Genomic DNA, 18,949 nt, shown 5'->3' on the forward strand with positions numbered 1-18,949 from the left:
ACATGCAGGAGGGTGAAAGGAGGGCAAGGAATAGAGTGAATTGGAGCAATGTGGTATACCGGGGTTGACGTGCTGTCAGTGGATTGAATCAAGGCATGTGAAGCGTCTGGGGTAAACCATGGAAAGCTGTGTAGGTATGTATATTTGCGTGTGTGGACGTGTGTATGTACATGTGTATGGGGGGGGGTTGGGCCATTTCTTTCGTCTGTTTCCTTGCGCTACCTCGCAAACGCAGGAGACAGCGACAAAGTATAAAAAAAAAAAAAATATATATATATATATATATATATATATATATATATATATATATATATATATATATATATATATATATATATATATATATTATCCCTGGGGATAGGGGAGAAAGAATACTTCCCACGTATTCCCTGCGTGTCGTAGAAGGCGACTAAAAGGGAAGGGAGTGGGGGGCTGGAAATCCTCCCCTCTCGGTTTTTTTTTTTTTTTTCCAAAAGAAGGAACAGAGAAGAGGGCCAGGCGAGGATATTCCCTCAAAGTCCCAGTCCTCTGTTCTTAACGCTACCTCGCTATCGCGGGAAATGGCGAATAGTATGAAAAAAAAGAAAAAAAAAAAAAAATATATATATATATATATATATATATATATATATATATATATATATATATATATTTATACTTTGTCGCTGTCTCCCGCGTTTGCGAGGTAGCGCAAGGAAACAGACGAAAGAAATGGCCCAACCCCCCCCCCATACACATGTACATACACACGTCCACACACGCAAATATACATACCTACACAGCTTTCCATGGTTTACCCCAGACGCTTCACATGCCTTGATTCAATCCACTGACAGCACGTCAACCCCGGTATACCACATTGCTTCAATTCACTCTATTCCTTGCCCTCCTTTCACCCTCCTGCATGTTCAGGCCCCGATCACACAAAATCTTTTTCACTCCATCTTTCCACCTCCAATTTGGTCTCCCTCTTCTCCTCGTTCCCTCCACCTCCGACACATATATCCTCTTGGTCAATCTTTCCTCACTCATTCTCTCCATGTGCCCAAACCATTTCAAAACACCCTCTTCTGCTCTCTCAACCACGCTCTTTTTATTTCCACACATCTCTCTTACCCTTACGTTACTTACTCGATCAAACCACCTCACACCACACATTGTCCTCAAACATCTCATTTCCAGCACATCCATCCTCCTGCGCACAACTCTATCCTTAGCCCACGCCTCGCAACCATACAACATTGTTGGAACCACTATTCCTTCAAACATACCCATTTTTGCTTTCCGAGATAATGTTCTCGACTTCCACACATTCTTCAAGGCTCCCAAAATTTTCGCCCCCTCCCCCACCCTATGATCCACTTCTGCTTCCATGGTTCCATCCGCTGCCAGATTCACTCCCAGATATCTAAAACACTTCACTTCCTCCAGTTTTTCTCCATTCAAACTCACCTCCCAATTGACTTGACCATCAACCCTACTGTACCTAATAACCTTGCTCTTATTCACATTTACTCTTAACTTTCTTCTTCCACACACTTTACCAAACTCAGTCACCAGCTTCTGCAGTTTCTCACATGAATCAGCCACCAGCGCTGTATCATCAGCGAACAACAACTGACTCACTTCCCAAGCTCTCTCATCCCCAACAGACTTCATACTTGCCCCTCTTTCCAAAACTCTTGCATTTACCTCCCTAACAACCCCATCCATAAACAAATTAAACAACCATGGAGACATCACACACCCCTGCCGCAAACCTACATTCACTGAGAACCAATCACTTTCCTCTCTTCCTACACGTACACATGCCTTACATCCTCGATAAAAACTTTTCACTGCTTCTAACAACTTGCCTCCCACACCATATATTCTTAATACCTTCCACAGAGCATCTCTATCAACTCTATCATATGCCTTCTCCAGATCCATAAATGCTACATACAAATCCATTTGCTTTTCTAAGTATATTTATATATATATATATATATATATATATATATATATATATATATATATATATATATATATATATATATATATATATATATATATTCCTATGAGTCCATGGGGAAAATGAAACACGAAAAGTTTCCAAGTGCACTTTCGTGGATAATCACATCATCAGGGGAGACACAAGAGAGAAATATAACAGTCAGTTGATATACATCGAAGAGACAAAGCTAGGACGCCATTTGGTAAACATGTAATTGTCTAAAACATACAACGAGCGTTCATAAACTTATTTTACAAATCTCATCAACAATAAAGTTATCTAATTTGTATAGACCATCACTAATATTAAGATTATAATTCTTTGTGTATTTAATAATAGAAGGTTGCATCTATAAAGTTCCTTGTGGAAACTGTGATGAATTTTATGTTGGTCAGACTGGTAAGGATCTTTCTGTTAGACTTAAGCAACATAAATATAGTACAAGAACGGGACAAGAATCAAATACCTTGTTTAATCATGTTAAAAACTATGATCATTGTGTTGACTGGATTAACTCTAACTCTATAACCTAGAGAAATATCATTGAATCTTCTATAATTAAATACACAAAGAATTATAATCTTAATATTAGTGATGGTCTATACAAATTAGATAGCTTCATTGTTGATAAGATTTGTAAAATGATAAGTTTATGAACGCTCGTTGTATGTTTTGGACAATCACATGTTTACCAAATGGCGTCCTAGCTTTGTTTCTTCAATGTATATCAACTAACTGTTATATTTCTCTCTTGTGTCTCCCCTGATGATGTGATTATTACACGAAAGTGCACTTGGGAACTTTTCGTGTTTCATTTTCCCCGTGGACTCATAGGAATATCTTGATCACGCGCAAAATTGTGATCCTTTCCAATATATATGTATATATATATATATATATATATATATATATATATATATATATATATATATATATATATATATATATATATATATATATATTATCCCTGGGGGTAGGGGAGAAAGAATACTTCCCACGAATTCCCTGAGTGTCGTAGAAGGCGACTAAAAGGGGAGGGAGCGGGGGGCTGGAAATCCTCCCCTCTCGTTTTTTTTTAATTTTCCAAAAGATAGAACAGAGAAGTGGGCCAGGTGAGGATATTCCCTCAAAGGTCCAGTCCTCTGTTCTTAACGCTACCTCGCTATCGCGGGAAATGGCGAATAGTTTGAAATATATATATATATATATATATATATATATATATATATATATATATATATATATATATATATATATATTGCTTTGAAGAATGTATGTGAGAAATACTTAGAAAAGCAAATGGATTTGTATGTAGCATTTATGGATCTGGAGAAGGCATATGATAGAGTTGATAGAGATGCTCTGTGGAAGGTATTAAGAATATATGGTGTGGGAGGCAAGTTGTTGGAAGCAGTGAAAAGTTTTTATCGAGGATGTAAGGCATGTGTACGTGTAGGAAGAGAGGAAAGTGATTGGTTCTCAGTGAATGTAGGTTTGCGGCAGGGGTGTGTGATGTCTCCATGGTTGTTTAATTTGTTTATGGATGGGGTTGTTAGGGAGGTAAATGCAAGAGTTTTGGAAAGAGGGGCAAGTATGAAGTCTGTTGGGGATGAGAGAGCTTGGGAAGTGAGTTGTTGTTGTTCGCTGATGATACAGCGCTGGTGGCTGATTCATGTGAGAAACTGCAGAAGCTGGTGACTGAGTTTGGTAAAGATTGTGGAAGAAGAAAGTTAAGAGTAAATGTGAATAAGAGCAAGGTTATTAGGTACAGTAGGGTTGAGGGTCAAGTAAATTGGGAGGTGAGTTTGAATGGAGAAAAACTGGAGGAAGTGAAGTGTTTTAGATATCTGGGAGTGGATCTGGCAGCGGATGGAATCATGGAAGCAGAAGTGGATCATAGGGTGGGGGAGGGGGCGAAAATTCTGGGAGCCTTGAAGAATGTGTGGAAGTCGAGAACATTATCTCGGAAAGCAAAAATGGGTATGTTTGAAGGAATAGTGGTTCCAACAATGTTGTATGGTTGCGAGGCGTGGGCTATGGATAGAGTTGTGCGCAGGAGGATGGATGTGCTGGAAATGAGATGTCTGAGGACAATGTGTGGTGTGAGGTGGTTTGATCGAGTAAGTAACGTAAGGGTAAGAGAGATGTGTGGAAATAAAAAGAGCGTGGTTGAGAGAGCAGAAGAGGGTGTTTTGAAATGGTTTGGGCACATGGAGAGAATGAGTGAGGAAAGGTTGACCAAGAGGATATATGTGTCGGAGGTGGAGGGAACGAGGAGAAGAGGGAGACCAAATTGGAGGTGGAAAGATGGAGTGAAAAAGATTTTGTGTGATCGGGGCCTGAACATGCAGGAGGGTGAAAGGAGGGCAAGGAATAGAGTGAATTGGAGCGATGTGGTATACCGGGGTTGACGTGCTGTCAGTTGATTGAATCAAGACATGTGAGGCGTCTGGGGTAAACCATGGAAAGCTGTGTAGGTATGTATATTTGCGTGTGTGGACGTATGTATATACATGTGTATGGGGGGGGGGGTTGGGCCATTTCTTTCGTCTGTTTCCTTGCGCTACCTCGCAAACGCGGGAGACAGCGACAAAGTATAGAAAAAAAAAAAATATATATATATATATATATATATATATATATATATATATATATATATATATATATATATATATATATATATATGATAGAGATGCTCTGTGGAAGGTATTAAGAATATATGGTGTGGGAGGCAAGTTGTTAGAAGCAGTGAAAACTTTTTATCGAGGATGTATGGCATGTGTACGTGTAGGAAGAGAGGAAAGTGATTGGTTCTCAGTGAATGTAGGTTTGCGGCAGGGGTGTGTGATGTCTCCATGGTTGTTTAATTTGTTTATGGATGGGGTTGTTAGGGAGGTAAATGCAAGAGTTTTGGAAAGAGGGGCAAGTATGAAGTCTGTTGGGGATGAGAGAGCTTGGGAAGTGAGTCAGTTGTTGTTCGCTGATGATACAGCGCTGGTGGCTAATTCATGTGAGAAACTGCAGAGGCTGGTGACTGAGTTTGGTAAAGATTGTGAAAGAAGAAAGTTAATAGTAAATGTGAATAAGAGCAAGGTTATTAGGTACAGTAGGGTTGAGGGTCAAGTCAATTGGGAGGTAAGTTTGAGTGGAGAAAAACTGGAGGAAGTAAAGTGTTTTAGATATCTAGGAGTGGATCTGGCAGCGGATGGAACCATGGAAGCGGAAGTGGATCATAGGGTGGGGGAGGGCGCGAAAATCCTGTGAGCCTTGAAGAATGTGTGGAAGTCGAGAAAGCAAAAATGGGTATGTTTGAAGGAATAGTGGTTCCAACATTGTTGTATGGTTGCGAGGCGTGGGCTGTGGATAGAGTTGTGCGCAGGAGGTTGGATGTGCTGGAAATGAGATGTTTGAGGACAGTGTGTGGTGTGAGGTGGTTTGATCGAGTAAGTAACGTAAGGGTAAGAGAGATGTGTGGAAATAAAAAGAGCGTGGTTGAGAGAGCAGAAGAGGGTGTTTTGAAATGGTTTGGGCACATGGAGAGAATGAGTGAGGAAAGGTTGACCGAGAGGATATATGTGTCGGAGGTGGAGGGAACGAGGAGAAGGGGGAGACCAAATTGGAGGTGGAAAGATGGAGTGAAAAAGATTTTGTGTGATCGGGGCCTGAACATGCAGGAGGGTGAAAGGAGGGCAAGGAATAGAGTGAATTGGAGCGATGTGGTATACCGGGGTTGACGTGCTGTCAGTGGATTGAATCAAGGCATGTGAAGCGTCTGGGGTAAACCATGGAAAGCTGTGTAGGTATGTATATTTGTGTGTGTGGACGCATGTATATACATGTGTATGGGGGGGGGGGGTTGGGCCATTTCTTTCGTCTGTTTCCTTGCGCTACCTCACAAACGCGGGAGACAGCGACAAAGCAAAAAAAAAAAAAAAATATATATATATATATATATATATATATATATATATATATATATATATATATATATATATATATACACGTCCACACACGCACATATACATACCTATACATCCCAACGTATACATATATATACACACACAAACATATACATATATACACATGTACATAACTCATACTGTCTGCCCTTATTCATTCCCGTCGCCACCCCGCCACACATGAAATGACAAACCCCTCCCCCCGCATGTGCGCGAGGTATCGCTAGGAAAAGACAACAAAGGCCCTATTCGTTCACACTCAGTCTCTAGCTGTCATGTATAATGCACCGAAACCACAGCTCCCTTTCCACATCCAAGCCCCACAAAACTTTCCATGGTTTACCCCAGACGCTTTACATGCCCTGGTTCAATCCATTGACAGCACGTCGACCCCGGTATACCACATCGTTCCAATTCATTCTATTCCTTGCACGCCTTTCACCCTCCTGCATGTTCAGGCCCCGATCACTCAAAATCTTTTTCACTCCATCTTTCCACCTCCAATTTGGTCTCCCACTTCTCCTCGTTCCCTCCACCTCTGAAACATATATCCTCTTTGTCAATATTTCCTCATTCATTCTCTCCATGTGACCAAACCATTTCAAAACACCCTCTTCTGCTCTCTCAACCACAGTCTTTTTATTACCACACATCTCTTTTACCCTTTTCTTTACTTACTCGATCAAGCCACCTCACCCCACATATTGTCCTCAAGCATCTCATTTCCAGTACATTCACCCCCCCCCCCGCACAACTCTATCTATAGCCCACGCCTCGCAACCATATAACATTGTTGGAACCACTATTCCTTCAAACATAGCCATTTTTGCTTTTCAAGATAACGTTCTCGACTTCCACACATTTTTCAGCACTCCCAGAACTTTCGCCCCCTCCCCCACCCTATGATTCACTTCCGCTTCCATGGTTCCATCCGCTGCCAGATCCACTCCCAGATATCTTGCATTCACCTCCCTAATAACCCCATCCAAAAAGAAATTAAACAACCATGGAGACATTACACACCCCTGCCGGAAACCTACATTAACTGAGAAACAATCAATTTCCTCTCTTCCTACACGTACACATGCCTTACATCCTCGATAAAAACTTTTCACTGCTTCCAACAACTTGCCTCCCACACCATATATTCTTAACACCTTCCACAGAGCATCTCTATCAATTCTATCATATGCCTTCTCCAGATCCATAAATGCTACATACAAATCCATTTGCTTTTCTAAGTATTTCCCACATACATTCTTCAAAGCAAACACCTGATCCACACATCCTCTACCACTTCTGAAACCACACTGCTCTTCCCCAATCTGGTGTTCTGTACATACTTTCACACTCTCAAGCAATACCAGCCCATATAATTTCCCAAGAATACTGAACAAGCTTATGCCTCTGTAATTTGAGCACTCACTTTTATCCCCTTTGCCTTTGTACAATGGCACTATGCAAGGATTCCGCCAATCCTCAGGCACCTCACCATGAGTCAGATATACATTAAATAAATTTACCAACCAGTCAACAATACAGTCACCCCCTTTTTTAATAGATTCCACTGCAATACCATCCAAACCTGCTGCCTTGCCGGCTTTCATCTTCCGCAAAGCTTTTACTACCTCTTCTCTGTTTACCAAATCATTCTCACTCACCCTCTCACTTTGCACACCATCTCGACCAAAATACCCTATATCTGCCGCTCTATCATCAAACACATTCAACAAACTTTCAAAATACTCACTCCATGTCCTTGTCACATCACCACTACTTGTTATCACCTCCCCATTAGCCCCCTTCACTGATGTTGTCATTTGTTCCCTCGTCTTACGTACTTTATTTACCTCCTTCTAAAACATCTCTTTATTCTCCCTAAAATTTAATGATACTCTCTCACCCCAACCCTCGTTTGCCCTCTTTTTCACCTCTTGCACCTTTCTGTTAACCTCCTGCCTCTTTCTTTTATACATCTCCCTGTCATTTGCATTATTTCTCCGCAAAAATTGTCCAAAAGCCTCTTTCTTCTCTTTCACTAATAATCTTACTTCTTCCTCCCACCACTCACTACCCTTTCTAATCTGCCCACCTCCCACGCTTCTCATGCCGCAAGCATCTTTTGCGCAAGCCATCACTGCTTCCCTAAATACATCCCATTCCTCCCCCACTCCCCTTACTTCCATTGTTCTCACCTTTTTCCATTCTGTACTCAGTTTCTCCTGATACTTCCTCACACAGGTCTCCTTCCCAAACTCACTTACTTTTACCACTCTTTTCACCTCGACATTCTCTCTTCTTTTCTGAAAACCTTTACAAGTCTTCACTTTCGCCTCCACAAGATAATGATCAGACATCCCTCCTGTTGCACCTCTCAGCACATTAACATGCAAAAGTCTCTCTTTCGCACGCCTATCAATTAACACGTAATCCAGTAACGCTCTCTGGCCATCTCTCCTACTTACATACGTATACTTATGTATATTTCTTTTTAAACCAGGTATTCCCAATCACCAGTCCTTTTTCAGCACATAAATCTACAAGCTCTTTATTTCCATTTACAACACTGAACACGCCATGTACACCAATTATTCCCTCAACTGCCACATTACTCACCTTTGCATTCAAATCACCCATCACTATAACCCGTGCATCAAAACTACTAACATACTCACTCAGCTCCTCCCAAAAGACTTGCCTCTCATGATCTTTCCTCTCATGCCCAGGTGCATAGGCACCAATAATCACCCATCTCTCTCCACCCACTTTCAGTTTTACCCATATCAATATAGAGTTTACTTTCTTACACTCTATCACATACGCCCACCACTCCTGTTTCAGGAGTAGTGCTACTCCATCCGTTGCTCTTTTCCTCTCACTAACCCCTGACTTTACTCCCAAGACATTCGCAGACAACTCTTCCCCTTTACCCTTGAGCTTCGTTTCACTCGTAGCCAAAACATCCGGGTTCCTTTCCTCAAACACACTACCTATCTCTCCTTTTTCTCAACTTGGTTACATGCACACACATTTAGACTCCCCAATCTGAGCCTTTGAGAAGGATGACTCCTTCTTATGTTTCCCCTTTTAGATAGTTAGAATATAAGGGAGAAAATACTTCGCACGCATTCCTCACATGTCGTAGAAGGCGACTAAAGGGGACGGGAGCGGGGGGCTAGAAACCCTCCCCTCCTTGTAATTTAACTTTCTGAAAGGGAAAACAGAAGAAGGAGTCACGCGGGGAGTGCTCATTCTCCTCTAAGGCTCAGACTAGGGTGTCTAAATGTGTAGTTCTAACAAAGATGAGAAAAAAGGAGAGATAGTAGTATGTTTGAGGAAAGGAACCTGGATGTTTTGGCTCTGAGTGAAACGAGGCTCAAGGGTAAAGGGGAAGAGTTGTATCGGAATGTTTTGGGAGTAAAGTCAGGGGGTTGGTGAGGGGACAAGAGCAACGGATGGAGTAGCGCTACTCTTAAAACACGAGTGGTGGGAGTATGTGATAGAGTGTAAGAATGTAAACTCTAAATTGATATGGGTAAAACTGAAAGTGGATGGAGAGAGATGGGTGATTATTGGTGCCTATGCACCTGGGCATGAGAAGAAAGATCATGAGAGGGAAGTGTTTTGGGAGCAGCTGAGTCAGTGTGTGTTAGCAGTTTTGATGCACGAGACCGGGTTATAGTGATGGGTGATTTGAATGCAAAGGTGAGTAATGTGGCGGTTGAGGGAATAATTTGTGTATATGGAGTGTTCAGTGTTGTAAATGGAAATGTTGAAGAGCTTGAAGATTTGTGTGCTGAAAAGGGACTGGTGATTGTTAATACCTGGTTTAGAAAGAGAGATATACATAAGTATACGTATGTAAGTAGGAAAGATAGCCAGAGAGCGTTATTGGATTACGTGTTGATTGTAGGCATGTTAATGTGCTGAGAGGTGCAACTGGAGGGATGTCAGATCATCATCTTGTGGAGGCGAAGATGAAGATTTGAAGAGGTTTTCAGAAAAGAAGAGAGAATGTTGGGGTGAAGAGAGTGGTGAGAGTAAGTGACTTTGGGAAGGAGACTTGTGTGAGGAAGTACCAGAAGAGGCTGAGTGCAGAATGGAAAAAGGTGAGAACAAAGGACGTAAGTGGAGTGGGGGAGGAATGGGACGTATTTAGGGAAGCAGTGATGGCTCGTGTAAAAGATGCTTATGGCATGAGAAGCGTGGGAGGTGGGCAGATTAGAAAGAGTAGGGAGTGGTGGGATGAAGAAGTAAGATTATTAGTGAAAGAGAAGAGAGAGGCATTTGAACGATATTTGCAGGGAAATAGTGCAAATGACTGGGAGATGTATAAAAGAAAGAGGCAGGAGGTCAAGAGAAAGGTTCAAGAGGTGAAAGAGAGGGCAAATGAGAGTTGGGGTGAGAGAGTACCATTAAATTTTAGGGAGAACAAAAAGATGTTTGGGAAGGAGGTAAATAAAGTGCGTAAGACAAGAGAACAAATGGGAACATCGGTGAAGGGGGCTAACTAGGAGGTGATAACAGGTAGTGGTGATGTAAGAAGGCGATGGAGTGAGTATTTTAAAGGTTTGTTGAATGTGTTAGATGATAGAGGGACAGATATAGGGTGTTTTGGACGAGGTGACGTGCGGAGTGAGGGTTTGGGAGAATGATTTGGTAAACAGAGAAGAGGTAGTGAAAGCTTTGCGGAAGATGAAACCTGGCAAGACAGCGGGTTTGGATGGTATTGCAGTGGAATTTATTTAAAAAAGTGGTGACTGTATTGTTGACTGGTTGGTAAGGATATTTAATGCATATCTGACTCATGGTGAGATGCCTGGCGATTGGCGGAATGCTTGCATAGTGCCATTGTACAAAGGCAAAGGGGATAAAGGTGAGTGCTCCAATTACAGAGGTATAAGATTGTTGAGTATTCTTGGGAAATTATATGGGAAGGTATTGATTGAGAGTGTGAAGGCATGTACAGAGCATCAGATTGGGGAAGAGCAGTGTAGTTTCAGAAGTGGTAGAGGATGTGTGGATCAGGTGTTTGCTTTGAAAAATGTATGTGAGAAATACTTAGAAAAGCAAATGGATTTGTATGTAGCTTTTTTGGATCTGGAGAAGGCATATGATAGAGTTGATAGAGATGCTCTGTGGAAGGTATTAAGAATATATGGTGTGGGAGACAAGTTGATAGAAGCAGTGAAAAGTTTTTATCGAGGATGTAAGGCATGTGTGCGAGTGGGAAGAGAGGAAAGTGATTGGTTCTCAGTGAATGTCGGTTTGCGGCAGTGGTGCGTGATGTCTCCATGGTTGTTTACTTTGTTTATGGATGGGGTTGTTAAGGAGGTGAATGCAAGAGTTTTAGAGAGGGGCAAGTATGCAGTCTGTTGTAGATGAGAGAGCTTGGGAAGTGAGTCAGTTGTTCGCTGATGATACATCGCTGGTGGCTGATTTGGGTGAGAAACTGCAGAAGCTGGTGACTGAGTTTGGTAAAGTGTGTGAAAGAAAAAAGCTGGGAGTAAATGTGAATAAGAGCAAGGTTATTAGGTACAGTAGGGTTGAGGGACAAGTCAACTGGGAGGTAAGTTTGAATAGAGAAAAACTGGAGAAAGTGAAGTGTTTTAGAGATGTGGGAGTGGATTTGGCAGCGGATGGAACCATGGAAGCGGAAGTGAGTCACAGGGTAGGGGAGGGGGCGAAAGTTCTAGGAGCGTTGAAGAATGTGTGGAAGGCGAGAACATTATCTTGGAAAGCAGAAATGTGTATGTTTGAAGGAATAGTGATTCCAACAATGTTGTATGGTTGCGAGGCGTGGGCTATAGATAGTGTTGTGCAGAGGAGGGTGGATGTGTTGGAAATGAGATGTTTGAGAACAATATGTGGTGTGAGGTGGTTTGATCGAGTGAGTAATGAAAGGGTAAGAGAGATGTGTGGTAATAAAAAGTGTAGTTGAGAGGGCAGAAGAGGGTGTTTTGAAATGGTTTGGTTACATGGAGAGAATGAGAGTAAAGATTGACAAAGAGGATATACGTGTCAGAGGTGGAGGGAACGAGGAGAAGTGGGAGACCAAATTGGAGGTGGAAAGATGGAGTGAAAAAGATTTTGAGTGACCGGGGCCTGAAATAGAGGAGGGAGAGTGATGTGCAAGGAATAGAGTGAATAGGAACGATGTGGTATACCGGGGTCGACGTGTTGTCAGTGGATTGAAACAGGTCATGTGAAGCGTCTGGGGTAAACCATGGAAAGTTTTGTTGGGCTTGGATGTGGAAAGGGAGCTGTGGTTTCGGTGCAATATACATGACAGCTAGAGACTGAGTGTGAACGAATGTGGCCTTTGTTGTCTTTTCCTAGCGCTACCTTGCGCGCATGCGGGGGGGATGGTGTATGTTGTATATGTCTATGTATATATATATATATATATATATATATATATATATATATATATATATATATATATATATATATATATATATGTATGTATATATATATATATATATATCCCTGGGGATAGGGGAGAAAGAATACTTCTCACGTATTCCCTGCGTGTCGTAGAAGGCGACTAAAAGGGAAGGGAGCGGGGGGCTGGAAATCCTCCCCTCTCGTTTTTAATTTTCCAAAAGAAGGAACAGAGAAGGGGGCTAAGTGAGGATATTCCCTCAAAGGCTCAGTCCTCTGTTCTTAACGCTACCTCGCTAACGCGGGAAATGGCGAATCGTGTGAAAAAAAAAAAAAAAATATATATATATATATATATATATATATATATATATATATATATATATATATATATGTATGTATATATATATATACGTTGAAATGTATAGTTATGCATGTGTGCGTGTGTGGACGTGTATGTATGTACATGTGTATGTGGGTAGGTTGGGCCATTCTTTCGTCTGTTTCCTTGCGCTATCTCGTTAACGCGGGATACAGCGACAAAGTATTGTATATATATATATATATATATATATATATATATATATATATATATATATATATATATATATATATATATATATGTATATATATATATGTGTATGTATGTATGTATGTACGGATGTGTGTGTGTGTGTGTGTGTGTGTGTGTGTGTGTATAAACGCCCACACACACACATATGAATACATATACATATCAACATGTACATTAATATACATACACATACACAGACATATACATATATACATATTCATACTTGCTTGCCTTCATCCATTCCTGGAACTATTCGCCCCATAGGAGACAGCATCACTACCCCTGCTAAAGCGAGGTAGTGCCACGAAAACGGACAACAAAGGCCACATTCCTTCACACTCAGTCTCTAGCTGTCTTGTGTAATGCACCGAAACCACAGCTCCCTTTCCACATCCAGGCCCCACAGACCTTTCCATGATTTAACCCCGACGTTTCACATGCCCTGATTCAGTCAATTGACAGCACGTCAACCCCGGTGTGCTACATCGTTCCAATTCACTGTATTCCTTGCACGCCTCTCACCCTCCTGTATGTTCAGGCCCCAATCGCTCAAAATCTTTTTCTCTCCATCCTTCCACCTCCAGTTTGTTGTCTCACTTTTCCATGTTCCCTCCACCTCTGACACACGTGTCCTCTTTGTAAACCTTTCCTCTCTCATTCTCTCCATATGTCCAAACCTAGTAACACACCCTCTATCGCTCTCTCAACTACTTTTTTTATTATTTCCACACATCTCTCTTACCCTTTCATTACTCACTCGGTCAAACCACCTCACACCACATATTGTTCTCAAACATTTCATTTCCAATACATCCACCCTCCGTGCAACCCTATCCATAGCCCACGCCTCGCAACCATATTATATTGTTAGAACTACTAAGTACTTCAAATATACCCTTTTTTGCTCTCCGAGATAACGTTCTCTCCTTTCCCACATTCTTCATCGCTCCCAAAACCTTCGCCCCCTCCCCCAACCTGTGACTCACTTCCGCTTCCATGGTTCCATCCGCTGCCAAATCCACTCCCAGGTATCAGAAACACTTCACTTCCTCCAGTTTTTCTCCATTCAAACTTACCAACCAGTTGACTTGTCCCTCACCCCTACTGAATCTAATAACCTTGCTCTTATTCACATTTACTCTCCACTTACTCCTTTCACACACTCTTTCAAACTCAGTCACCAACTTCTGCTGTTTCTCACTCGAATCAGCCGCTATTATCGGCAAACAAAAACTGACTAACTTCCCAGGCCTTCTCATGTCCAACAGACTGCATACTAGCCCTTCTCTCCAAACATCTTCCATTTGCCAACCTAACCACCCCATCCATTAACAAAACCACAACCATACCGCAGACCGACTTTCACTGGGAACCAGTCACTCTCCTCTCTTCCTACTCGTACACATGCCTTACATCCTTGGTGAAAACTTTTCACTGCTTTTAGCAACTTCCACACCACATACTCTTAAGACCTTCCACAAAGCATCTCTAGCAAACCCTATCATATGCTTTCTCCAGGTCCATCAATGCTACGCACAAATACATCTGTCTTTCTAAGTATTTCTCTTACTCATTCTTCAAAGCAAACACCTGATCTGCACATCCTATTCCACTCTAAATCCACAACGCTCTTCTCCAACTCGATGCTCTGTACATGCATTCACCCTCTCAGTCAATTCCCTCCCATATGATTTCCCAGGAATACTCGACAAACTTATTCTTCTGTAGTTTCTCCCCTTTGCCTTTGTACAGTGACACTATGCGCGAATTCCGCCAATCCTCAGACACTTCTCCATGATCCACGCATATATTGAACATCATTACCAACCAATCAACAACACAATCACCCCCTTCATAATAAATTCTACTGCAGTACTATCCAAACCCTCCACCTTGCCGGATTTCATCTTCCGCAAAGCTTTCACTACCTCTTCTCTCTTAACCCAATTATTATCCCTGACCTCCTCACTTCGCACACCATCCTGACCTTGGTACCTGTGCTTCTTCGTCTTTTCAGCTTCTGTTTAAAAGCCAAAACTTTTCCTTCTTCTTGGAAGCATGCGTTGGTGCATCCCATCCCTAAGAAGGGTGACTGTTTTGATCCCTCTAACAACTGTTCTAATGCTTTTACATCTACCATTTCCGAAGTCTTTGAAGCCCTTCTCATCTCTCATATCCTTAGACACCTTGAATCTCACAGCCTTCTCTGTGATCTCCAGTATGGCTCCCGCAAGGCGAAGTCCACCGGTGATATCCTTTCCTATCTTAATGTCTAGTCATCCTCCCTGAAAGATTTGGGTAGTTATTAGTTGCCTTTGACCTGTCCAAAGGTTTTTACAGGATGAGGCATCGAGGTCTCACGTCTAAGCTCTCGTCTTTTGGCTTCTCTCCTTCACTTTGCTCCTTCATATCTAGCTTCCTATCCGGCCGATCTATCGCTGTAGTTCTTGATGGATCAGCCTCCCCCTTTCTCCAACAGCGATGTCCCTCAAGGTTCTGGCATGTCCCTTGTACTTTTTTTTTTTTCCTTTTTAACAATGATTTGCCCTCTTTCACAAATAGTGAAGTGTATTCATACGCTGACGACTTAACACTGCATTCATCTGCATCCTTCAGTTTTATTCCTTTTTCTTTCGCTCGATCTGTATCTCGTCTCGACACAGCTTCTCTGCAAACTCAGACTTGGACAGGATATATTAGTGGGTAGACGAAATGTAGTTAAGTTTGATGCCTCCAAGACCCAGTTTCTACCCATTCCTCTATTGAAAGCGCCTCAGAACTCTCGTCTCTCCTTTAACGGTTCTGTAATTTCACCTCTTGACGCAATGAACATACTGGGTATTACTGTAACATTCACTCTTTCTTGGAAACCCCACATTATGTCTGCCTGTAAGAAATCATTTTTCTTCTGAACAGTTGCTCCATATACGAAGGATTGATTCGTCTTTATATGTAGAACATCTCTCGCATCTGGGGTGGTTTTAGTTCTGCATCCTTACTTGAGAGTTGAGTCGAAATTAGTTCGACTTACAAACTTTCCTGGTTAACTCCAGTACTTGACCAGCTTGCTCTACGCCTCAATGTTGGTTCAGTTTCCCCCTTATGTAGGTATTCCTTTGGTTTTTGCTCTGGAAATCTGGCTGCTTGTGTGCCCCCACCACTAGCTAGACCACGCGATGCTCGGCAAGTTGCTGCATCACATGATTATTGTGTGCCCATCAAGGGTGGGCCGCTTTGATTACTGTTTCTTTCCCTACACCTCAAAGCTTTGGAACTCTCAACCATCTCATGTCTTTCCCAATAACTATGGCCCGGCATATTAAAAAAAAGAACAGGTTCTCACTTCCTCCGCATGTGCCTCTGTAATCCTTTTACGCTACCGCTTACAGGATGAGCGTGGGATGCATAATAGATTTATCGGGGGTTTCAAGTACAAATCAAATCCATTCAAAATTCGTAAATACTTTCCCTTGTCTCTACTTTTTTAATTCTTTTAATTCTTTCTATACTTCAGCTGAGGTCTGGCCTTGATGTGAACTTTTGTCCATGACTGGAATCCTTAATGAAAAAAAAGAATAAAATAAACGGCGTGGTGATGGCCATAGTGATGGCCCACCTCAGGTGTGAGACAGGACCTGAGGTGTGCGTGTTGTGTGGCTGACTCTTCAACTGTAGCAGTTGTGCGTCGTCGTCCGACCAAGCACGACTCCCATCACAACTTGAATTCGCAGAGAGAAGCGTTAGACGTGAGCTTGTGAGGCTGTCCGTGGCGTTAACATTCCCAGCCCCGATGGTGTCCGTCCTTTGCTGGGCGACAGTGGAGCGGGCCAGCACCTGTTACATCATGTCTTGCAGCTGCTGTTGCATCTGTCAGCGCTCGTCAGCTGCCTGCTGAGCGGTGAGCTGTTGCTGAGCCTCCACCATGATTGCCAATCCTTCCAGCGCTGACGTGCCTCCTCCCTTGTCTACCCTGACCTCACCCGACGACCACTTTCCCCTTGCTTGCGTGGGTTGCCGGGCGTGGCAACGTTGGCAGTGGCGACAATGCTTCACTGGCGTCGGGGAAACATGCTAACAACACGGAGTCCTGAGGTGGGCAGGGGCAGAGTGTCACCCCGGGATCGGTACAGTCACAGCGAGAGACGTAGGTAATGCTGGGCAGACCACAGATGCTCAGGACAGGCGGGTAGCACAGGCAATGCAGGTCGTCGGCAGCGAGTGGAGATGGCACCACCTAGGGGCACTTATGGCGTCCTGTGTTGGCTAGCAATGTCTTGTATCTGTCTTGATACACCATTGCTTGACGCTACTCAACGTTACATATAGGAATGGTGAAGCAAAGACACTGGTGAAGACGTGACACTGAGTTTATTCACAAACAAACACGATACACAAGTGGGATTAAGTGAGACATGAAGGAGTGTGTCAACTGCTTGAAAACTTAGCCCTTCACTCGAGCAAGCAAGAGGGAAACGAGTTTAGTACATTACATGATCACATTACCTGTGAGATAACACAAACGTTCTCCAAAATACATAACGCAAGAGGCAATCATGAAATACATATGATAACAGTAAGTCAGCGACCGATTACCTGGAGACTCTTATTGTCTAATCATGACCCTCAGGGTTCCCGCTTTGAAGTTGCAGATAAAGTTATCATACGAGGTTTATCAAGGTGCTGAGGTCCAACGGGGAATGATAAATCTGAATTAGAGTTAATGATGATCAAATCTACCTCAAATGTAAGCCAGGATGACAATTTGCTCTTTACGAAAGCCAAATTTTTTTCTAAAATTTGAAATCTTTCCTAAAGTCAAGGACAGGGGATTGTTAAGTGCTGTTATGTTGTACTTGTACATATGATAAAGTTTTGGTAAGCATCCCATCTATGTTTTCTGTCTTCACCCAGAAAATGAAACATTTGGAAATATAGGGGTCGTTAAATATGATGTTCATGTAATAAACTACACTTTTATGATGTAGGATATTCAGCTTCAGTTGTGATGATTTAATTTACCAGTAAGTTTATAATTCTTGCAATTATAGATATTCAGGTCTCGAGATACAAACGACTCCCAGATGCTGTCACTAAAGTGTTGGATGATCAGACAAGGGAGGAACGTTTCACTCTCGACAAGAGTTTGGCAAAACTTTATCCTACATCTCATTCCAAAATCTTGAAAGATATAAAACATGTCCTCAGTCAAGGTGATCATACTATAGCAAGTGTTCTTTATTATATGCGCAACGAGAGGGAACGCCTTCTTAGAATTATGTATATTTCACAGCTGAGAAAGTGATGGAGATTATTCGGTTGTTGAATGTCGACCTTAATGATCCCTGTAGATGGTAGACCTAAAGCAAAAACAAACAACCAACATTGATAAGGGTACAGTATAAACAACTTATGTATTTATCTAAACGATCTCAATACACTCAACAGTCACGACTGGGAAGAACTTTGCCTATTAATGGCACACCAAGAACATACACCTGACCTGTGCCATTATTAGCACACCCCAGAAAGGGCTGCCATTGACAATGACCAGTGCAGGCTTATCCAAGGTGTATCTTAACAAACGTATGTACACACACTCTCAAGGTGCATATTGAGTGTATGACGTCATAAAATCAACATCTGAAGGTGTAATGGATTGTTCGGTTGGTGGGTGCAGTATCTTAACCACTGAGTTTAGGTGTTGTTGTTGCGGTAGGGGCTCAATCTTTGGGAAAAGTTGAATTTCAGTTCCTCAAAGGGATGGTCTAGTTGTCTGCACCTCACCTTTTCTTTGTGATCCCATAAGCACACTCCTAGGGATGGAACAGAAGGTGGAGGTGTTGCCCAGCTTCAACAGGGCACTAGTTTTTAAAACAGACGAACACCTGAGTTGTGCTGAGGTATTAGTTTTTTTCGGACAATCTGAAAGCCTCGCTGCCTCTGGGAAACACTGTGCTGGAGTTACCCTCTGTCAGTGGCCTGTCAAAGGCGAGGCACGAAAGGCTAAGAACCAGTACTGGAATCTGCCAGTTATGC

General features: G+C 42.3%; 1 protein-coding gene across 2 annotated transcripts in view; it reads left to right on the forward strand.

Annotated features, from left to right (window-relative positions):
- Positions 1–17,792, forward strand: part of LOC139750938 (uncharacterized) — a 327,093-nt gene extending 309,301 nt beyond the window's left edge. For both annotated transcript variants that reach the window (XM_071665857.1, XM_071665858.1), the window contains exon 3: positions 16,428–17,792. In XM_071665857.1, the coding sequence (XP_071521958.1) occupies positions 16,428–16,444 (17 nt within the window). In that variant the 3' untranslated portion in view covers positions 16,445–17,792. The remainder of the gene's footprint in view (positions 1–16,427) is intronic.
- Positions 17,793–18,949: the final 1,157 nt, after the last annotated feature.

Source organism: Panulirus ornatus, chromosome 10 (genome assembly GCF_036320965.1).
Source record: "Panulirus ornatus isolate Po-2019 chromosome 10, ASM3632096v1, whole genome shotgun sequence".
NCBI lineage: Eukaryota > Metazoa > Arthropoda > Malacostraca > Decapoda > Palinuridae > Panulirus > Panulirus ornatus.